Raw genomic sequence first — 24,111 nt, 5'->3', positions numbered from 1 at the left:
TTCACTTGATTGTCAAATCGGCCATTTTATATGCAACAACCTAATAGATTGAATATATTGCAATCAACAATAAATTTAGGAGCCGACTTCTCGATGTACGTAAGAAGAAAGGTTTCTACTCGGATCATTCCTTCGGTTGCCTGTTGCGTTTTCTTTTTCTCGCAGAATTGGAGAGCTTTGACCTGACAAATTCAACACCAAGAACAGTTGCAACATTTTACAAAGGTCAAATCATCTTGGCAATCAATGACCTCAAACAGGGAAAGGCCGCCGGAGTCGACGGCCTCACCACGAAGTTCTTGATATAACTCCTGCAGTTTATGCTAATGCTACTTTTACTTCGTGGAAATCCTAGGAATTTGAGGCATTTTCCAGTAATCACTGAAATTCCGTAAAAGGATATCTCAAAGGAATTTGAAGGTCAAATCGTAATTCAACAGGACTGCATCGTATTAGCGATATTTTTTCTTTTTGTTATCGGTGAAGTTCTACATGTTTCCTTGGGTGGAAGAAATAGAGCGGTTTAATGTACAATAACATCATCCCTCAAACACCTCGACTACGTATCTGTTTCCTTTTTCACCAAGTCATGGACCTTGGCCCAGTGGTTTTGGAGGAGAAGGCAAGTAGAGTCGGACTGAAAGTAAACATTACAAAGCCAAGGTTCCTATTCTGACTGGTCATCTCACTCTTCCTATCTGTATACATAAATGGGCAGAGCATTGAAGGCATCGATTAATTTGTATTTTGGCGAAATGACTGAAGTATAATAAGTTTGCAGTTTAGGTCCTTAGCAGTTTGTAAAGAAGTTTTAAAACAATTGTACAGAGTTATTCGGACTAAATCTATGTCCTCTAGCTCATACCCTTTCCTTGAATGTATACTGCCAGACTGAGCACAAAACTATTCATTTTTAAATAATTCGCCCAAAATTTCCTTGCTGCTGATTCATTGCACTTAATTTTTTTTAAATATAGCATCATAATTGTATCATTGTCTAGGTTTTGTGCAGAACAAAACCTTGTTAAAATCGATTCACTGTCTGTCTGTATGTGACACGCACTATTCGCCAAAACGGCTGAACCAATACGAACGAAATTTGGTGGACAAATCGGAGCTATGAAATCCCACGCATACAGAGAGTGACATAAATTTATGTGAAGTTTAAAGGGGGCTTCCCATACTTGCAAAGGGGGGATTCAAAAAATGTTTCCACCGGATATAGTCGTGTAGGGTATCAAAGGTCTCAATTAGTACTTTCTGAAACTGATATTAGTTGTACGCACTTAAAGTGAGACAGGACTCATTTTCGGAAACTACCCAACCTAAAAATCCGAAAAAAATCAGGAAAGTGCGCTTAGATGAAATCTAGGCCTCAAAATATGCCCCATTCCGATATCTGCTCAAATAAAGTAAGTATATTATCAACTTTAAGAAATTTACTGAAAACCCCCCTTAAATTCATCCAAGCACTACCAAATTTCGCACGAGCATAGAGGACCGCATGCCATATTTCATGAAAATGTGGTCATTAACGCCAAAATTATAGCAATTCAAATTTAGCAATTTCGCACGAATGTACTGCTTATAAATCCATGCAAATAAGATACAGATGTCATAATTAACGAAAATAATTGACATTCAAATGAAATATTAAAATTCCATTTTTGAGGAATCTAGTTCTTCCTAGCCCTTTTTAAGGTTTTGTGTAAAAAAAAACCTTATTAAAATCGATTCAATGTCTGTCTGTCACGCGCACTTTTCTTCAAAACAGCTAAACATATCCGAACGAAATTTGGTGGACAGATGGGAACTATGAAATCCCACGCATACATCGAGTGGTTTTATTTGGATTAACTGAAAGACCATGTTTGAGGCACCAGCTGTCTATCAAATCAACAGCACGTTGTATATTCCTACACACCGTCCCAAGATCCCGATCAACAGCAAGCACAGCCACGTCATCAGCATAAGCTTGAGCGTGTATTGGCAAATTTTGCAGTTCGCATAGTAGTGAGTCGATCAGCAGCATACTCCACAGGAGTGGCGAAAGCACATCTTATTAGGGGCAGCCCTTCGTTGCTTCTGCAGTCAGGTAGCGATCGACACCCACCTCAGCTCACAGCAATCTCTGCGTTAGCATAGCATGGATCCACTTAATTAAAGCATCATGAACGCCATGCTCTCTAGCGGTATCACAAAGATTTTGAAAAGGCGCACAGTCGAAAGCCCCTTCAATGTCCACGAACACCCCCATCGCGTACTCACCATTCAAAGTTGCATCCTCTATCTTTGTGACCAAAGAATTAAGAGAAGACTCACAGGACTTTCCACGTTGCTAAGCATGTTGGTTTTCACTAAGTGGGTGTGACCTAAGTGCGTTTCCACGAATGTGACGCTCCACCAGTCTCTCTAAACCTTTCAGCAAGAATGAAGTCAAGCTGATCTGTCTGAAGTTCTTTGGGTTAGAATAGTCATCTTTCCCAGGTTTCGGTATGAAGACTACCTTAACCTGTTGCCAAGAGGAAGGCACGTAGCCCAGAGCAATACATCCTCGAAAAATATTTCTTAGAGGTCGCTCTAAACGCTCCATACCCTCCTTTAACATTGCCGGATAGATGCTACCCACGCCAGGTGCTTTGAAATGTTCAAGGGACAGTATGGCAGCTCTCACCCTTTCATGGGTAACAACCGCTTCTGCAGTGTTCCAGTTCCCCTTGCAACACTTGTGTGTTGAAGGTGCTGCATGAACCGTCAACTCTCCCCTTCCACTTCTCTCACCCGTTCTCCCAGGTGGTGTACTTCCAGGAGGGTCTGTACTAAATCCAGTCTGGAGCTTGTGAAAGTACCGTCGGGTTTTCTAAAAGAATCCAACTTGGCCGACTCATCCCTTTTGAGGACTCTGCACAGCCTTGAAGTCTCTCTTTCGCCTTCCAGTTCCTCACAGTACGCTCTAAAGGAGTCTCGTTTCGAACACCTAACGAGCCTCTTATATTCACGCTGTTAGTTCCTGAAACTGAATCAGTCTTCGATCTTGTTACTTTTGCAAACACGGGTTAGAAGTCGCCTGGTTGATTTCATGAGTTTTTGCAGTTCTCGGTTTCACCAAGGAACCGTTTTACCGCTTTGGCCTCGGGAAATAGGATAAGCCTTTTCATAGCACTCTAAAAGTGTGCAGTTCAGAGTTTTCAATTCATCTTCCAGCGTCAGTTCATTGAACTTTTCCCAATCCGTTTTCATAGGCTTCCGTCTTTGTACTGCAGACTGTTCGCCCGCAATAGTCAGATCAGCAGCACCGACATAGAGGGTAGCCTCGTGCATACACACGCCAAGTTTCATAAAAATCCAATTATTAGTGCCAAAGTTATAGCAGTTCAAACTTGTCAATTTCATGCGAATTAACAGCATCCTTAGCCATACAAATAAGATGCTGACGTCATAATTAACAAGAATAATAGACATTCGAGTGAAATATTTAAATTCCATTCAAGAAGAATCTAATTCTCCCTAGTACTTTTTTATATTTGATGCTGGTCGAATTCTTGGCATTTGCTGATAATATTAAACTCAGAGTGTGAAGTGTATGAGGGTGACTATTATCAATACAGGGGTTTCCATCAAATGATTTATTTAAATCGCTTTCTAAAAAATAGAGGGCAATGAAATTGTTAGCTATGTGACACGGACCTGTCGTGCACTCGTCGCTCCTCACATTTTTCTCCTTTTTTCAGCCTTTTTCCGGTTCACAAGCGGGGTCGGCTCGTCGAGATCGGTTTCGTCATTTTATTTTATCAAATGCCTGATCAGGATGTAATCGTGAGGCCTTTAAATCCCCATCCAGCGTATCAAGCCACCGACTTTTTGGTTGCTTACCATTGATTTTGATTGCTTACCATTGACTTCGATGTTCAGACCACACCATCGAAAACGCCTCTCTCGCAGTTTCTCCACGAGCGGTGCAAACTCATATCGATCGCGGATGTTCTTATTTCAGACTTGATCAAAATGTGTCACGCCGCCAGTGCAATGCAGCATCTTCGTCCCCATTACCGCAAGACGCCGTTCATTGTCTTTTATAATCGGCCAACACTCAGAACTATAGAGAGCGGCAAACGGACGACATTGCAGTAAATTATAGATTTGGGACGTGCGCTGATACGTCCATCACAAAAAACACCAGTTGTGGAATGCCACCTCATCCAGGTTGCGATAATGTGTGAAGCAATTTCATCACGCAGTTCTCCATTGGCTGATAGCATTGACCCGGGATATTTAAATCGTTCAGTTCTGGGCAGGTTACTGCTATGGACAGAATTGAGCGATTTAAATATCTCGAGTCGATGCTATCAGGCAATGGAAAACTGCGTTATCCTCCTCACATAGAGAAATACAAAATTTTTTATACCTGAAGCGTCAATCTTCCGGTTTCCCGACTTGTTTTACCGTCAACATAAGACATTAAATATTTATTATGGAAATTGTCAATTCGTTCAGCTTAAATTAGGAAACACAAATTTTACTAAGTAAATATCTTTAAATATATCATTTACTATACATTCCATTACATGTGGAATAAAAACTACTGAAAACAATATAGCAGATGCTAGTATTCTCGGATGCAAACAGTGTCTGGAGTGTTATTGTCTTCCAGGAGACGCGAGCGTATTCCAAGCGCAAATGCCGGCGATACATGTCGATGGGTGGAACATGACCCCACTTCCGAACAAAACGGGCGACACGTTTAAAGTAACCCTCCATCTCTCTCATACGAACATACAGAGGATTGAGGAGGTAGATGGACTGGCCTTACTTTACAGTTGCTGACTTTAGATGGTGGAGGCGTTAAGTGAAGGTCGATCTGGTCCTTCTAGAATGAAACCAGCTCGCGGGAGCTTTTGAACCAAACTCGAGCAAATACGTACAAGATTCCCGCTGTTTGCATGGGGTAGTGGCCTATAGAGAACCATGATACCATATTCGACAGACCCTACAATTCGCATTGTGAAAGTTGTAGAGAGGGGAGAGCCCCAAGCATTTCTTTGGCGATTGCCAATTTCTAGCTAGAGCCAGACTACGGATATTAATAGAAGTAAACGATTTTCTGGGGACCACAAAATATTTGGGAGCTATCATATATTAAATAGACGAAAATGCAACTATTGTGGGAATTTTGCGCTGGTTTAGGAATTAGTGACCATGGATAGCAAAAGCATAGCATAAAGGAAGGAATCAATTATTTTGGGAGAAAACAGAATGTATAAAATGTGCTTGATGAACGAAAGATGCACTTTTTTGTTGTGTAAGCTATAAAAATTCGTCATGTCTAAATTCCTTTAGAGGAATAGGGAGGAAATTTTCGCGGACGTTAAACGGGTCAAAGCCCGCTAGCATATTGTGACTTAATGACAATAAGCACAGAAATTTGCATTTATGAACACAACATAAACCTTCGCGCCAGTAATAACAAACAAACAGGCTTTTGCGGGTTTAGAAATTTGCTCAATGGTAGTTTTATGCCTTTGATTGCAAGGATCGACTGAAAGTTTATTCTTCCAATACAGAATAATCTCATTGATGACATGCATAAGTTTCCCTTTCACCTTCGCCGTTGCTCCCCCCATTCGCGAACAGCATTAATTAACAACCTTTCGCAAAAGCCATTCACGAGCCTGCACCTTTTGATGTCATATTGCACTCTCAATTATCCTGAGTCGCTTTGAATATTAAGGATCGCATTTCCCGTGTGCCAGTGTTTTGTGCTCCATGCGTGCTCGTTCCTCTAACATCAGTTTCTCGAATTTCGGAATTTTAAAATGTTCGACATTATCGCGAGGAGTCCTGAATGCGTTGCCACGGGGTGTGTTGCATATGCATGCAACCAGAACTGCAGGGCAAACGAGGTGAGATTCGAAATATCGCGCGTCGGGATTTCTTTTCCCTCGAGAGCAACTCCGGTTCGTCGAGCTAAACTTGAATTGCACCATTGAACTTCCATCCATCAATGACATTATGCGACCTATTTTCCGAGTAGATGCATCGATTTATTCAATTTGGTGATTGGTTCGCAATCCTCGACATGCATCCTCCTTGCAGAATGGGTACTTAGAAACCGCCTGGGAAATTCGCATTTTGTGAAAATGTTTTAGGAGCTTGTGGTTCTGAATAGGCCTCACAACAAGGTTATGGGAGCACTGATTGTGATTTCATATTCATAATTCGGATTAAGTGTTTGTGTGTTGATCTAAATTTGTTTGTACTCACCTTGCGCCTGCATATGATGCATTTTAATGTCTTCATTAGCATCCGCTAAATTATTTGCGTATTGCGATTGTTTGTTGTTTTCCATCGTACTCAGGGGATCGTCGAATAGAATTAAATTTGTTGATGCATCTAAGTCGATTAGTTTCTCCGTGAGTTGCTCATAAATGTTATAGATTCTGGCTAAGCATGCTAACTGGAAAAGAAAAGGACATATCATTATACGGTACTATTGAGGGTGGGCTAAAGATAATTGTGCACTGCTGAATTATCTAGTTTGTTAGAAAATGAATTTCAAAATTTCTCCGAAGAGGCTTTCATTTATAAACAACAAAAGAGTACATCCTCTTCCTAGAAGCTACGTCATGAGTAAAAAATATAAAGATCTGTGTGGTCCTGTTTTTTTCGATACAGGACTCTCGGACTTCGGGGTTTGGCGTCGTTTAAAAATCTATGGATAACCAGCAAATCAATTGGAGTCTGTGGAAATGGTATCCTGTAATCACGAACATATAATTGTCATGAGGTTAGTTGGATTTCATATGTTAACTATCAAGTAAACAAGTCGGGAAACCGGAAGCTCCGCGTTTCAGGTATGAAAGGTTTTGTTTGCTTCTTCTCTGAGTATATTTGAGTGTAGAACTATCCCATTTGTATGTAGCCCGTTATGTATATGCATTTAGCATGTCAGACTACCCACTTTAGTGTGATATTGATATTTACTTCCAGTAAATTTACAGGCTAAAGTCAACTTTTTTGGCTACTGTAACTTTGTTACTAATAGTATGATTTTGATCAAACTTGGGGATAATGTGCTCCATATTATATTTTATACTACTACCAAATTTTATAACCCTGGGATAAACTTAAGGGGGGTTTTACTCAATTTGCCCAAAAATATGGTAATATACTATTATTAACTTAATTTGAACAGATATCGATATGGAGACTATAGAACCATATAGAAGCAGCTCCATGATTTTTTTCAGATTTGTCGGTTGAGTAGTTTCTGAGAATGGGTCCATTAAAGAAATCATCATTTTTCACCCCTCTCTCCCCGCCTTTCTAACAAATCTCAAAACTAATACCGGCTTCGAAAAGTACTAATTGACATCTTTCATTTGATACCTCTCAAGACTATATTCGGTGAAAAACAATTTTACGCCCCCCTTTTATATGTTTGGGGACCCCCCTGAAATCTCAAAGTAGAAGGTTATCACTCACTGCATGTCTGGGCGTTCACAGTTTCCACTTCCCACTTCTCACCAAATTTTGTGTTAATCGGTGTAGCCGTTTCTGAGAAAAGTGCCTGTGACAGACTGCTGGAATTTAAACCAGGCGAAAACAAGTCAGAAGACTTGCAGAAAAAAATCGAGTCGTCATTGGGTAAGGCTACAGAAGTAAAGCGCAGTCAAAATCGTGTGGTTATTGAGTGTAAAGACTTGGACGAGATTACAACGAAGGATGAAATTTGTCAAGCCCTACGATCCTAGCTGGGATTTCAGGGGTTTAGAATTTGGGCACGTGGCGAAAAAATGTACTAGCGTTCACGATAGGTCTGTCCTGTGTCGTAAATAAGGGGAAAAAGGCCACATTGCAAAAGTCTGCGAAGAAAATCCCAATTGTCTGTTCTGCAGGCAAATAAACGACATTGACAGCGCCCATATCACAAGCGATCGACACTATGCGCAAATGAGGTTCCCACAGCTAAGCCTGAACTATTGCCAAGCGGCTTAGTATCTGCTCTCCCAGACAATATTTGAACACAAAATCGACGTTGCTATTATCTGCGAGCAGTACAAAAATCTCGACAGTGGAGTTTGGGTCGCGGATAAGAGGGGAAAAGCAGCGATATAGACATGCGGAAATCCGGCCATAGAAGGAACCCCGAAAATTCTCGAGAGTGGCTTCACTAGAGCAAAAATAGGCGGAATATCTATTTACAGCTGTTATGCGGCTCCAAGCCTAACGAGAGAGGAGTTCCATTCTTTAATGGAGAGGCTAGCAATGGATGCAAGCAACCATAGCCCTAAGATAGTGGCTGGTGATTTCAACGCATGGGCTGAAGAATAGGACAGCCGAGAAACGAACGAAAGAAGACGTATATTACTCGAAGCTCTCTCTCCTCTGAATCTTGTAGGATGTGTGAACACTTTCCGTAAGCGAGAAATGGGGTCCGTGATAGATGTCACTTTTTTTAGCGATGTTTTAGCTGAGGATCTGCAGTGGTATGCCAGTGAAGAATATACACATAGCGACCACCAGGCCATCATTTTTTAAATCAGACATGGTAAACGAATGAAATTATCCCGGACCAGAGCTGAAAGGTGGGCACCTAATAAGTTTGACGAGGAGGTTTTCAAAGAAGTTCTGCAGCAAAATATAGCGCTTGAAGGAAGCGCAGAAAATAAAGCTTTACAGATTGGCGAAAAGCTGCGACGAGCATGTGACGCACCCATGCCAAGGTGTGTTGTATCCCAGAAGCGAGTTCCGAACTTTTGGTGGAATTCTGAATTCGCCTCAAGGCCAGAAGGCGCAGTCATCGAAATAGAAACCGATCTGGACATGAGCAATTACATGAAGAATACTGCTCGGAAGAAATTACATGTCGCCATAATAAAAAGCAAAAGCGAACACTTTAAGCGACTGTGTAATGAATCTGACACGAACCCCTGGGGTGGCGCCTATAAAACAATAATATCAAAAGTTGAAGGCAAACGCTCCCCACCGAGTTCTGGCCCTACTCTGCTTAAAGAAATAGTAGCGGATCTTTTTCCACAGAATGTGAGTACCGCTAACCTTCCCACTGTCGAGATAGACACCGCCGAAGTTCCCATGGTAAGTGAAAAGGAGGTCCTCGAAGCTGCGGATAAAATTGTTGGAAATAAAGCACCTGGCTTGGATAGCATCCCCAATAAAGCTCTCAAGGCAGCAGTCAAAATAGCTCAAAATATGTTTGCCGAGGCGTTCACCACATGCCTTAAAGAAAGAGCATTTCTTACACAATGGAAAAATTAATACTGATCCCCAAACCAAACAAACCTTTGGGTGAAGCTTCGTCATACAGGCCGATATCCCTTCTAAATAATACTGGCAAACTATTCGAATGAGTAATCTATAACAGATTAATTAATTGCCGAAAAGGATGGCGGTCTCTCCGAAAGTCAGTTCGGTTTTCGAAAGCGGAGGTCTACAACGGATGCAATTGTCCTAGTAGCTAACACAGCTAAGACCGCACTTGACGAGGGCAAATGTTGTGCAGTGATTACACTTGATGTGAAGAATGCCTTCAATTCCGCTGGATGGAAAAATATACTTGAGTCCCTAATGAACTTAGGCGTGGCGAAGTACCTGGTGCGTATCGTCGCCGACTTCCTAATCGATAGGATTCTGTGCTGCGAATCAAATGAAGGAATGAACTCATACCAAACGACATGCGGAGTTCCACAAGGGTCAGTCCTAGGGCTACTCTTGTGGATTATTATGTATAATGGAGTACTGCCCTAGACCTTCCTACTGATGTGACCTCCATTGGTTTCGCAAACGATATTGGTGTAACGGTTGTTGCACACCTTCTCGAAGAAGTGGAGCTTTATGCAAATGAAGCAGTCTATGAGATTAAATCCTGGCTAGAGAATGCGGGTCTACAGCTCGCAGAGCATAAGATGAAAGTAGTACTTATTACCAAGCGGAGAAAGTGCACTTTCACGAAGATCAAAGTTGGACCAGAGGTTAATTTTCAGATTGCATGTGGAGGGTGCAGCAACCAAGGCATATAAGATCGGAGCGCTGGTTGCGAGAATACTACCAAATATAGGTGGCCCAAGGTCGAGCCGTTGACTCCTTATTTCGAAGGTGGTCAGTTCGATCCTACTGTATGCAGCCCCAGTATGGAGAGATGCACTGAAAAATATAGCAAAGAAGAGAAAGATTGGAGCTGCGTGTCCCATAAGTGTACTCCGAACATGTTGCGCTTACAGAACAATATCCAATCAAGCAGCTTGCGTGATAGCAGCAATCGTCCCGATTGAGACTCTGGCGAAAGAAATACAACGACTTTACGATCGAACGTATCTCGCCGGAGAATCCCCTGTCCGTCGGCGACAGTTCGCACCAACTGAAACTGTCGCGAAATGGCAAGAGAAGTGGGACGAGTCAGAAAAAGGTCGCTGCACTCACAAAATCATATGGGATATCCGGAAATGGATCGAGCAATCCCACGGCGAAGTAGGTTTCGACCTAACTCAATTCTTGAGCGGACATGGAGGTTATTGAACATATCTGTATCGATTTGGGCGTGATGATTCGCCATATTGTCCAAAGTGCCCAAATATTGCAGAGGACGCAGAACACGTCTTTTTCATTGCCCCAGATTCGAAGCCCAAAGGGCTACATTAGAAGTTACAACCGGGGAGTACTTTACACCCGAAAATATAATGGAACTTATGGTGAGAGCAAAGGGGATATGGACCGAAGTCGAAAAAGTGATTGCAGCCATCGGGAAAAAGCTTAGGCAGGAAGAAGTCATCCGAAACAATGAACGCGAGAGAAACACGAATATTAACATGCGCGCAGAATAAATGCTGATCCAGCTTCGCGACGTAATACCAAATGGGAGTCCGCGGGGAGAGTGGAAGAAGAAGAAGGAGGTGGTTTTAGTGGGTAAGAGTCCCACATAACCGTGTGACAGGAGCCTGCGGTAGCTTTTGAAGCTTTCCACCTTCCATCGGCAAAAAAAGACAGACGGGCAGACAGACAGACAAACAGACATTGACCCACTTTTAATAAGGTTTTGTTTTGCAATCGTCCACAAATTCGAAATGCTGTGACTGAACAGGCAAGCCAGTGAAAAGCTGAATTCGAAAATTACGTTTAAATTTCCAAAGCACATATACATTCCACTTGAAACACGAGTGTTTAGTAATATTTGTTTATCGGAAATGTCAAAAATGGAAGATCTAAGATATTAAGAGGTGTACACTTAAATCAAAAGATAATGCGGTTAGCACTAAGTTGTCACATTGGAAGGTCGCAGTCCAAATCCCATTATTATTATTAATGCTTATTCGGCGTTAACAGTAATAACTCTTTCGGGTGTGAAAGAAGAAAGGCTATATAGCTGCGGTGTGAATGGCTGTAGGCTATCGCAGCGTCTCAGGCAATTGAGGAAAGAGCAAGAATTTTGTGTTCTTGAAGATTGCTCACTTAGGAAGCTATCATCACACTTGGTAGTTATGGAAAGGCTGCGTCGAAACCGCTAATTATAGAGTGGTTCGAGATCTAGACACCCAAAAATTCCCATCAGGACGTCGGTGGCAGAAGCAAAAGAATATTGGGATGGACTTTGGAGGATACCTGCCGCCCAGCGTGCTGAGTAAATTACTGCAGTAGGCACCTGACATGCCACCATCGCAGATATCAATCTTGTGGATGTTACCAAAGAAGTAGTTCGATGAGCTATAGAAAACTCAAACTGAAATGACGCTGATCTGGAACGGGTGCAGAATTTTTGGTACAAAAGTTCACCAATATATAACGTTGGTTAGCACACCATAAATCAGGTCATCAGTCGGCCAGAGAAATTCTCACCTTCTTCACTACTGGGATTACTTATTTTGTCCTAAAAAGGGCACCGTGCACGTTCCCGTACGCAAGTTCGCATAGAAGCATTTTCCGAAAGATTAATTTCATGGCTAGAAAGTATGGTTTTGCAATCCAATACAGGCCACGCGCTAAGTGCGAGCTGATACACTTGTACTTAGGTAACATGAAGTTGTATGCTCACCCTGGTGACGATTTTAAAAGTCTGCTGCGCATAGATGACATGTTGAGTTGCGATATTTGTAAGGTAGCTGGTCTAGACAAGTACCGAATTCAAGAAGAAGTAAAATTTCCTAAGCCATCTAGGTACCCAACAACAACAAAACGCTTTCTTATATCTCTCACTTCTTGTATTTGAAAATGTTGGCAACTAACACCTTTTCTGGGGAGTATAGGAAAGGGATGGTCCCCGAGGTTTGCTGTTCGACGACTCAACTTTTGATAGCGTCTGCACTAATAGAATTTTTTGAAGTGCTTTACGCATGAGGGACTTTTTTTCAGAAATTATTATTAGAGTCGTTTAATGTAATGAAATGTCAGGTGCCGCATCTAATGAAAATCCACTAGAAATTTGAATTCCAAAGTGAAGTTCCCCGGAGTTGCGTCCAGTCAGTAACGCCATATGTGCTCGAATAAATATTTATTTTTTGAATCCATTGATATGTACATGTGAAACTTCAAATATATTTCAGTTCTTAAATCCAATGATTAATTTTCAATATCCCTGGGATTTAACAAATTTCCATCAGAGGCTAAGCAGTGATGAAAAGTAAAATTTTCAATTTGTTGCCAGTGCAGAACCCTTTTCTAGATCAGGAAGGTTAAATCATTTCAGCCTATTAAATTTTCGAACGAAATTTCCTTAGCCAGTATATTGAAGTACCTCCTCAGTCTGGCTAAGTGTTTGCAGCAGGACACTCGATTTCATCAACTATTGTGCTGGACCCCAAGTCTTTGTGCAGGTCAACGTTACAGAAATGCCGGGAGGAGCGCATGCACATCTCAAAATTTTGGGCTGAGATCGCTGTAGCAATTTAATGTTGGATGGTTTTTTGACAGAGCTCCAGAGTTGTATCTCTTGTATTTCCAAATAAGATTTGTAGATCAACAACTTTAGTTTTGTGAAGCATTCATAAAACGCTCTTGAACTTACAAAAATTTGAGCGGCTGATTTTTCACGTCTATGTACCGCTTCCAGGTGAGTCTTCTCTCGAGGTATATCCCCAGTAATTTAACGTCGTTGGATTGACGTAGAATAATGTTATTGATTTTTTTGTAAGGACACTTTTTTTCGCAAAGTGAAAGTTATTTGAACACAGTTCGGCTCATTTAGCTTCATCATCCACGTCTTCACTTAGATGCCATTCCAGGTGCAAGAAAGTCAGTTTTGGATCTGCATGTGAGCTCAAGTTTGCGGTATCGTCACCAAAGGCAGCTATAATTGTCAGCCCACTGGCAGGAAAATGCACCATATAGATAAGATGTTGCATTTTTACTACCAAAGGTAACAAATTTCGTAGGCTTTAAATTTCATCAGTACCTCAGTACTTTTTCTCATTTTTCAGTCCTTTTTCAGTTAAATAGGTACTATTCTAACAGTTCGAAAACAACAACCAATAAAAACCATAACAAAATGAGCTCACGTGAAGGGGAGGTTCCAGGGCAACATTTCGTTTTAGTTTTTTTAATTTATATATCAATATCAATTATACCAAATAAACTCCGCCATGCTATCAACATAGTATGCTGGTCCCAAACCCAGGTAAAGCAGGAGGGTTTGAGGCATCGTACCCTGTACTATCCTCAGTAAAACAAAAATAAAATGCTGAAATCAGGGAAAAAGAGAAAAATAGAGTAAAGTTGGAGTTATTCCACTATGCTAAATCCAACCTGATCTCTCTTGGTGACAGGTCCCGCGACAGGCCAACCAAGAAAATGCATACAATGTCGTTACAAACATGATGATTGGATTGAGTCACTAGCCTCGGAGAAATGCTAGGGCATCCACCTCAGTCGACGCGGCAGGACGGGCCCCGGTCCTGTCGAGAAATTGGCAAGGGCTCTTGACGCATGGACGGTGTCAGGATGTGAGCAAGTTAGTTCGAACAAAAGGAACAACACAAATACGTGTCTGCAAGCTAAATGTTGGTACCCTAACTGGAAAGACGGAGGAACTCGCAAGAGCCCTTCGGAAAAGATGCATTGATATCTGCGCTCTGCAAGAAACGGGATGGTCTGGTGCCAAAAGCTGCGACATTGAACGCGATTGCGGTAAAAATGGATATAAACTTCTCTATTTTGATAATCCACACACTCAATATGGTGCTGGCATTGCCATCTCAGTGGATTTCCCTGATGCCATTAAAGAAGTTGAACGATTTGATTATCGGCTGATGAAGCTCACCATTTTATCAGCTGATCGCACTATTCGCTTCTTCACCGCGTACGTAGCACAGACAGGTGGACCTGATGCCGAGAAAGATGTCTTCTGGCAACTTCTCGATGAAAAGACTTGTCACGTGCCTGCGGACGACCTTAGTGGTCATGTGGGTGAAAAGGCTAACGGTAACAGGTGCCATGGGGGAAAGGGGCGCAGAGCGCGCAATGAGGGTGGCGAGTGTATAATCAATTTTGCGGACACCCATGACCTTGTACTTATGAATATATGGTTCATCAAACGATTGTCTCATCTTCCTACATTTTATAGAGGGAACAGTAAAACGCAAATCGACTATATTCTCATAAGACACCGGCATTTCAACACTGTCACTGATTGCAAAGTCGTTCCCAATGAGACCATCGCACCTCAACATCGGCCGTTGATTGCCGTTCTGCGAATTAAGCCACCGATAAAACAGCGTAAGGAACGCGCTGGCGCTCACTCACATGATTACCGACCATTACGAATGTGGAAGAACCGTGGAACCATATGAAATACACGATCCACAAAGGGGCCTCTGCAACCCTCGTGGTCACCAACCCGGGTAAGCGGTACATCAACGGAGATACTTGGCTTTGGGATTGTGATTTTGAAATGAAAGGAAACGCCTCTACCACAAATTTCTCGACGATAAAACGCTTGCTAATTGGCAAATTTATAAGAATGCCCACCGTGAAGCAAAAAAAGCAATCGCTGTCACCTGAGCGAACTATTACAAAAATCTTTACGATAAACTGGACACTCGGGATGGCGAGAGAGATCTGTATCGACTTGCTAAAAGCCGTAACGAACGTACACTGGATATGTAACACTTCTGTTGCGTTAATGACAAGAACAGTACTTTGCTTACCAACCGTCAAGCATTTTTGAACGCATTCTTGACAACCGTATTCGCGAAATCGTTGAAATAAATCCGTTGAAATCCGTGTTGATTCACCGAATTTGTCAAAAACTGCGGAACTACCGACGCAATACACGCTGCGCAGTTCCTCATGGAGAAACACCGTAAGAAGTATAGCCCTCCTTACATTGCATTTCTGGATCTAGAGAAAGCGTTTGATCGTGTGTCACACGAACTCATCTGGTATGCTTTTCGAAAACACATAGTGCCAAAAGAACTCGTGTGCTGGGTTCAATTGCTCTACCACAATCCGAAATGTAAAGTTCGAAGTATGGCGGGTTATCAAAACCACTTCGTGTCTCTGTTGGTATTCATCAAGGAAGCGCCCTCTCACCACTCCGCTTTGTTTTTGTTGTAGACACCGTCACACGGGATATCCAACGCCCAGCGCCCTACACACTGCCTTGTGCAGATGATGTCTTCCTCATCCTCCTCCTTCGCACCCAACATCAGGAGTACAACAAGTATCCATTTCAGGGCCTACAGAATATAATGTTTTCACGGCTGACGTTCCCATTCCTGAGACCGACACTGACATTATCCAATATGCCGATGACTCCCTTATTTTCGTATCAAACCTCCGCCCCAACAAGGCCGCCAAAACAATAGAAAAATACTTGGTAGTTCTCTGCAAATACTTCCGCTATTGGGGCATTAGAATAAATGAGGCAAAAGCACGATTGGTCTAGATAGTGAGGTTCTAGAAGTATTTATTATAATAATACAATATGGAGCAATTCACAGACGATCAAATAGTTGGGAGTTAAGTTTCACGAATTTGTCAAATTTAATCCGTACCTGGAGCTCGCTATAAGTAAGGCACGCGGCGCGGTTAGTAAGATCTACTATTTTCTTCGCCAGAAAGTAGGTCTTAGTGCCAAAGCCAAACTGATTCTTTACAAGAATCTGATAAGACCCATCATCTGTTACGGAGCACCTACGTGGGTCACCTGCTCCAACCCTGCCATGAATAAATGCGAAGCGTTTGAACACCGAATACTAAGATATTGTACTGGTCTACCTTAAAACTGTAAGAACTCGGGGAAAACGCCGAAGTATATCCGCGATTAGGAGTGAAACCACTTCGGGAATACGTTCTCAATTTGATTGACAGGTTTTTGAAGAAAACGAAAGCACACCCAAATCCATTATTTCGCCATCTCTATCAACAGGGTAGCACACCCCTATTGGCCATATCTCTCAGGCCCTGCCCTATTTGATACTGCTCGCTTGGTAGGGGTATATAGAGGATAAGCAGGAATTACTGTGATGTGCGGTCGTTTACAGCAGTTTTAAGTAGGTTTAACTGACCTAACTTTGAATTAAGCATGTAAACAGTAGCCTCAAAGTATGTAAAATAATGGCGCTTTTAGTGCGAGCGCCTTTTCTTTAAATAAAGTTAATGTGTGAATATTTATGTATTTATATGAAATACACAGTAAAGTAAATTCACGTAGAAGGTCGGATAGGCCAAACAAATGTAATGGCACCCATTGAAATATAATTAGGATTCACATTTCATTAAAAAATAATACAAATCCAAATTTTTCTTTGCAGCGAGATTAAATAAAATTACGTAATTGGATCCCAAACATTTTATGAGCAAAACTAGCATTTATGTACAGCACATGTTCTACCTTAGCTTATAAATCCTCGGCATAAAAGTACTGACCTTAAATTTGCTGGTACGAAAATGTTTCGGTGTGATGACCAGTTTGATTCCTAAAATGGACGCTTCCGTGTCATTCGGTCTATCTTTCCTATTATCGTATATTACAATTTGATGGGGCGAAACCTGAGGGTCGAGGGTGGAGTGCATGTAAAAAAAGGAAACCAATTTATAAAATCTGAATATTGGATCATCGAGAGGCTGGATCCAAAAGTAATCCGTTTAGTAGGTGTCCGAAATTAATTTTCCTCCATTTACCCGACAGGAGGGTCACATTTCGAAATCAGAGAAATTTGAATAGCCGCCATAGTCAGTTTTCAATTTAATTTAACACTTATCCTGGGCATTACTTTTGCATCCGCAGACTATCGATCGACACCGTTTGATTATGAGCCATTATTTAGAATACTAATGTTTAATTTACTGGTAAATTGTTAATTAACCACGTTAAATTGGCCGCAGGCCTGCCTTTCCCTTGCGAACAATTGGCCGCCAGGATGTCTCCCACGCTGTACACCTTGTCCACACCTTCTATCCTCGGCCCCGATTTCGGAATCTCTGAAACGAGAAGGAAGAGCACTTGTCAGGGGATATTTACACTACATCTGTCTTGATGAAGACTAAACTCCTCGACTAACGTCGTTGTTTGTGATAGGAGGACTATCATGAAAAATGATCCGAAGTCACCAATGAAAAGGGAACGTTGTCCTGAAAGCTGGGCGCTATGAGAAGTTTTCCAAGATTTTATTCAAAAATTTCTCGAATGGCATAATATTCGCCCGGAGGATAGAGTAAATATCCACTTAAGGGAAATTTTCATCATTTACTCATTCTGCGTCCAAAGGACCACTTGATGTCAGTTACAGGTTGAGAGGGGATGATAATAGGGAAACCGAATCTCAAAAGTTTCTTTCGGTTTTTGCCTTTCTCACACTCCATCGCCTTTTGTTAAGTGAGGAAATATTACCTGGCGGAAGTGGGAATGAATGCTGGATTGAAATTGATGTCAAGGGCATCTTGACACAATTATTTAAACTTTTTATTTGAGAAAACAAATTCGTTTGCGGAAAGTGAGGTAATAAGCTTTAGATGGATTCCTTTTATTACATTTCTAGTTGCTACGGTCAGACCCCGTAGACTGGGACTATGTATTAAATACTTTTGTGTTGGATTTCGTTAATATTCGCGAAGGATGCCTGCAAAAGGGAGTTGTGAGAGCAACAGGTTTCTGCTCCTTCTGCTTTCTTACTTTGGAAAGTTCCAGGGAAAATATAATTTTTGAAAGGCTAATATGACGACGTAGAGTAACAGTTGGTAAAAACACTATGAAAAGTAGTATTTATACCTCCTACTTGCCTGCTTCTAAATCCCTAGAGATACGTCTTCTGAAGTGATCCAACAGCATTGCATTCAATATTTTCAATGATAATCTCGACCGCTGCTAAAAAAGAAAGGAAGATGGGAAGAGAAAGACTTATCTAACTGTTTCGGAGAAAAACTGGGGAAGACCATTTTTTTTAATTACAATCATTATTGGGTACTGCCAACTTCATTGGCTAAATTAGGCGTACACCTTCGGGCTAGCACTCTGCGGATTTTTGAAATTTTATTGTCTCGAGTAAGAATTTCCTGTTAGTTTTGTCTAAAAGTCGTCCCCATGCCCTTGGGAAGGTAGAGTCACAATGGTATATGTATGTTTGTCATAAACCCCCATATGAAGTATAGCACATCAACGACATCGAAGTGCCACCATTGTCGGTTCCAGCCAACATTCCAACAAGCTTGTCCTCTCCTCCACTGTTCTGTGCAAACTAGTTCCATGGCGATATATTCATCAGCCGTTTTGAAATGACGTCTTCAATTGTATGGCATAAACTGGTATGCCCATGGGGCCCCTTTCTCAACGTATGGCATATCCACTGACATTTTCGCCTTCTGTTGATCATTATTACAGGTAGTAAAAATGCCTTAACCAGTCATACTGAAAATCTTTGCTTTGGTAGAGTTTATCTTCAGTTCGACTCTATTTGCCTTTGCAAATCCAGAGTCATTTGACTAATCTCTATGACTCGGTCGGAGAGCAAACAGATGTCATCAGCATAGTTGAGGTATTTGGGAAAATATATCACGGCGTACTAAAGATCATCACCAATGACAACAACAAATGATATCGGTGACAAGGACTCCGCTTTCGATCTTAAATTTTTCTGATATTACTTCCGGAAGCACGTGACATATTACGTTATCATATGTCGCTATTAGAATGCCTCTCCTGCGTAGAGCATTCCGGATATATTCCTCCGTTCACGCTGTGAAAAGTGTTCTCGGAAACAATGGAGAACAGGTGGTGGTGGTCCGAAAGATTTGTATGTTGTCATTACAGGAGGATCCAGAGAGAAAACCAACCTGCCCTCGGTCGATCAAACCCAGCAGGTGTTCCCCGCTACATTCTTAGATTATTTTAGCTTTTATCTTTGCACCGGCAGGGAGAGCGCAAAGACCGTTCCGATTGTCGCACTTCTCGATTAGTACCTTCTTCGATTCCCTTCTACGGGAAGACCGTCAAAGCGAGTGGCTTTACTCCCTTTGAATACATTGATGACTTAGATAAAACTTCGTCGAATGAGATACGGTGGAGGACCATGGTGAAATGCTCTTTTCACCTTTTTAGATGTCTCAAATCATTGCAATTTGCGGCAGCTTTTACTTCATTGACTAGAGCGACAATGAATTCTCTTTTATTATGGCATATGCTACGCTGAACTTCCCAGAATTTCGGACAGTATCGGAGTCGAACCGCGTTGCTTTCACCCCCCTTACTTTCGCCGATTCGCTTTCATAATTGCGCAGTCAGCCAGATCTTGTGACGACCTTTCGCGGCAATTTTGTACTAATGCCAAAATCTACAAACTTTTTGCCATTATTGTTACTGAGTACAATAGCACAGTAACGAGAGGGCAAGAAGAGTGTTACCCAGAGTCATTTAGCTTAACCCCAGAATGTGCGCCCTGTGGTGGCGGAGCTCCCGCTCAAGTTGGAGAAAGCGAGCATTCTGGAGGTCAGAAGGCAAAAACCAACTCGTGTCTTCATATGATGACGAAAGATTGTTGGCATGGATAACGTTTCTATAGGCGAAAATTTTTGAAATCTGTACTACAGATGTTCATCCCTTCTAGAAGCCTACGACAAGGAGAAATACGTTGAGTGACTTCTTAACACCCATTTCACAGGTGAGTCACTATCGCAGTGCAGTAAAAACACAATACAATAACAATGAATACTATTAGGAAGCCTCGGCTGCTCACTAAGATGCCAAAGTGTTACGGGGTTATTCAAACTATATGGGGAAAGTTTCTTTCCATTTGGTCTGGTCTTCATCAAGTGAATGGCGGTCTTAATCATATAGATAGATTTTAACAATCCAGTAGCGTATTCAGATGATACATCGGCCACCATAGCTTGCATAAAACTACCTATGAGAACGGATTATTCTACTAGTAGTGTCACACGAAATGGTTGTTGGTGGGGCTCTCCAGACGGGACCACTTTTAACTAAATTGACCATGTGTGTGACCATCAAAAACCGCAAAAAGGTGAGAGCTGCCATACTGTCCTTTGGACTATTCTAAGCATCTGGCATGGATGGTATCTGTCCAGCACTGCTAAAAGAAGGTATAAAGTAGCGATTGACAAGAAATATTTTTCTAGAATGTCTTGCTTTGGGGTACGTGGCTACCTCTTGGCAGAAGGTTAAGGTAGTCTTCATACCGAAGCCTGCGGAAGATCACTATTCAAATCCAACGAACTTTAGACAGATCAGCTTGACTTCATTCTTGCTGAAAGGTCTGAAGAGACTGGGTTGAGCGTCACACTCGTGGGAAGGGGCATAGGTCGCATCCGCTAAATGTAAACCAATATGCTTACCAGCGTGGAAATTCCTGTGAGTCTACTTCTCACTCTTTAGTTAGTCTTTTAGGGTGTTTGACTGTGCGCCTTTTCAAAAACTTCGTGATGCCGCCAAAGCGCAAAGTTTCGATGATACTTTGAGTGGATTTATGCTATGCTAACGCAGAGATTGCTGCCTGCTGAAGTGGGTATCGAGCCCTACCTACCAGCAGAAGCGACGATATGCTGCCCCAAAAAGGGGTACTATCGCCATTCCGTGAAGTATGCTGATCGATGTTTACCACTATGCGAACTGCATTATTTGCTAATACACGCTGAAACTTATGCTGGTGTTGTGGCTGTGCTTGCTGTTATTCGGGATATCGGAACGGTATATAAAAATATACAAGGTGCTGTTGATTTGATTGACAAGTGATGCCTCAGGCGTGGACTTTTAGCTCAAACCGCGCTGGTATTATTTATAAAAAGAAGAAAACTGGCTGGATTTTGCTTCCCAGAGGGGAGTGCAACTCTTCAACTCCCCTAAGAAGTGAAATATCTGGCAGACACTTTAGATAAAAAGCTTGTAGAAGCAAAGTTGAAAGGAGTTCCCACAGCTCATGCAACCGTGGTGTGGTGGGTTAAGGTAAGACAATAAAGCTTTCACCGTAAACTAACTGCACTACAAAGAACAGTGTGTTTGGTTATCACCGGTACCATGAGCATGACATCCGGCGCAACTCAAAATACATTACATTTGCAGTAATGAGAGCAGCTCCTTGACTAATTCGCTTAAATCTATGGTAAAGCAACGGACGTAGGGCACAGAAAATTGAAAGAGTTATTGGCGGAATTGAATCCAATTCTTACAATGCCTTCTGATTCCATACATTTGTTTAGTAGAAAATATGACGGCTGCGATGCCTTCCCAAGGGGGACAAGCTGGGTGATTGGTGAGCGGTTGAAGGGCAGGCGCATCGCAATCTGTAGTAATAACCAGGCTGCACTGAGAGCGTTGAGTAGTCCTTTGACCATTTCAATCGTTCAGGAATCGAGAGACCGATTGAACTCTATCTCTAGATTCAATACGCTGAAACTTGTTTAGATAATGTAGTGTAGAAGGTAATGAAATCTCGGATACCTTAGCAACAGCGGGTTCAATCTCCCCCATTCCAGGATCGGAACCAGTAAATAGAGTATCAGTAGCATTGGCTAAGGCTGTCTTCACAAATTGAGAACAAGCTTCCCATAATGACAGGTGGCAGAGCCTAAATGCCGCTAGACATACCAAACTTTTCCTATCAGAACCTAAGATACATACTGTAAATTTTATCCTTTCGAAAAGCAGAAAGACTTGCAGGAGTGTTGTAGGCTTCCTGATAGGCCATAATTCACTGGCTGCATATATGTTCTGAATAGCAATTGTACAAGAGGATACGTGTATTCCGTTAAATAGAGGAGTCGAGTAAAATGGGCCACCACAGCCAACCACTTTCGTAACACTTAGAAGCGGGGAATGAGTGACGCAATACCCATAGCCAACAGAGGTCCTGGAGATGAAGCCCCGACAAATAATCTTCATAACCACCTGAAGAACATTATCAGTGGTACTGCCACAAACAGACTTAACCTCATCTTCAGAAAGAGTCAGAATGACGAGTTTGACAAAGAATCTCTACTGGCAATGGAACGGATTAATACTGAATACCGGGCAAAACAGCAATTTCATAGAACACAGCCACCCGCAGAAACTTTTCACCAGCTATATCGATCATAGAAGAGACGAGAAAGCAGTTTAGGAGAACCAGTAAGTCTATGAACTACTACTAAGAATACTACAGCAAGCAACCGCACCAGGCGCGGAAGTTTAATGAATACGTCAACAGAATGAAGCCGTTTGATACTCATCCTCTCCAGACAAAGAGGAAAGTCTGATAACCTCACCGCATGCACATATTAGATCCATGAGTTTAGTATTTTGATGAACTGGTTAATAACCTGAATATCGGCGAGTTGGAAGTCTTGCTGACTGAAACGACCCCACCACCAACCATGGAAGGAACGGTGTATCTTTCGTGATTGGTGGTAAGGTCCATGCAATTCATCGGTTTAAGAATTATAAGTGGCCAGGAGCCGATGGAATTACAACCGAACTAGTAAAATATGAAGGTGGCTACACCAGTTTATACTTAACGTTTGGAATAGATCAATCCCTGATGACTAGCATAGCCAGGATTCTTTTACATGACCCGCGAAAAAGTGCTCCGTTATACTGATGTTAATAATTCTTTTCAAATCCCCCAACTGAGGGAAGAGGGAGGGGAGGGAGTTGAAGATACAACTTTATGGGAAAAACAACCCGAAATGTACAAACAACTTTCATCTAGATCAAGCGAGGCGGTAAGCAGTGTTAGATCTTGGGCTGCACATTAATGAAAGTAAAACGAAATATGTGGTGGTAACGTTAATACCAAAAACACACTGGTTAAAAATCACAACCGATAACAACTACATATAAGGACAATATCTGGGCATGGTTTATTGACAGCCAGCGTCTCACCAAAGGATTATAGTTCTTGAACGACAATCGTCTTGACACTTGTTATCCCTCAAAGTCTGCCTTCCTAGTACATACTCTTAGCCGCATTTGACGGAAGAATCCTCCAAAGATTTGTTTGATTCGTTACATGGGCATCCACGATTCCGTAGCTTAATAACGACTAAATTTGTGACTGCTTAGTTGTGGATAAAATCCCGCTCACTAAGTTACGGTGGGGGGGTTATTTAACGGGGGACATTAGAAGAGCTATTTTCACGTACTTTTTTGGAATTTTTTAGTGGGAAGAAATAATTAAAATTCAATCAAATTTTTGAAATTATCGCTCGATAGATCGAACAACTTTTGAGAACTATTTTAAACAATTTAAGCCAAAAATAACAAAGTTACACGTCATTAATCCGCTGAAGGTAGTTGCGAAAGTTCTCCAACTGCGGGATGTGAAGTGACTCCAATTTTTATCTGAAACCAAAATGGTTCTAATTTTGCATTACAACTTCTTTTCTAAAAATATGAACTCCAATGTACGTGAAAACGACCAACACAAAATAGCGCCACTTGCGATATGTAAAAGGATTCACTTTCTCACCAAATTTAGTGACAATCGATTCAGACTTATTCGGGTAAATCGAACATATCGAATTGAGGGAACTCAGCCCAAAGCCAGAATATCTGCGGTTCTTTGCCGGATACCGGTTGTTGGGCCGTTAATGATGACGATAGCGAAACTCACGGAACACTTCCTATGTGAATGCTTCAGCCATCAGATTGTTGGTATTGCTGTGCTACAATTGTATAAT

The 24,111-nt window shown here is 41.8% G+C and overlaps 1 protein-coding gene across 1 annotated transcript in view; it reads right to left on the bottom strand.

The window, feature by feature from the left end:
- Positions 1-24,111, bottom strand: part of LOC119661409 — a 178,333-nt gene that overhangs the window by 7,751 nt on the left and 146,471 nt on the right. Inside the window, exons 4-6 of the mRNA XM_038070743.1 lie at positions 17,294-17,427; positions 16,873-16,995; positions 6,262-6,454 (exon numbers count right to left, since the gene is read on the bottom strand). Of these exons, the coding sequence (XP_037926671.1) occupies positions 6,262-6,454; positions 16,873-16,995; positions 17,294-17,427 (450 nt within the window). The remainder of the gene's footprint in view (positions 1-6,261; positions 6,455-16,872; positions 16,996-17,293; positions 17,428-24,111) is intronic.

The sequence above is a fragment of the Hermetia illucens genome, chromosome 1 (assembly GCF_905115235.1).
Source record: "Hermetia illucens chromosome 1, iHerIll2.2.curated.20191125, whole genome shotgun sequence".
Classification (NCBI taxonomy): Eukaryota; Metazoa; Arthropoda; class Insecta; order Diptera; family Stratiomyidae; genus Hermetia; species Hermetia illucens.
This window is presented reverse-complemented; position numbering and strand designations above follow the sequence as displayed.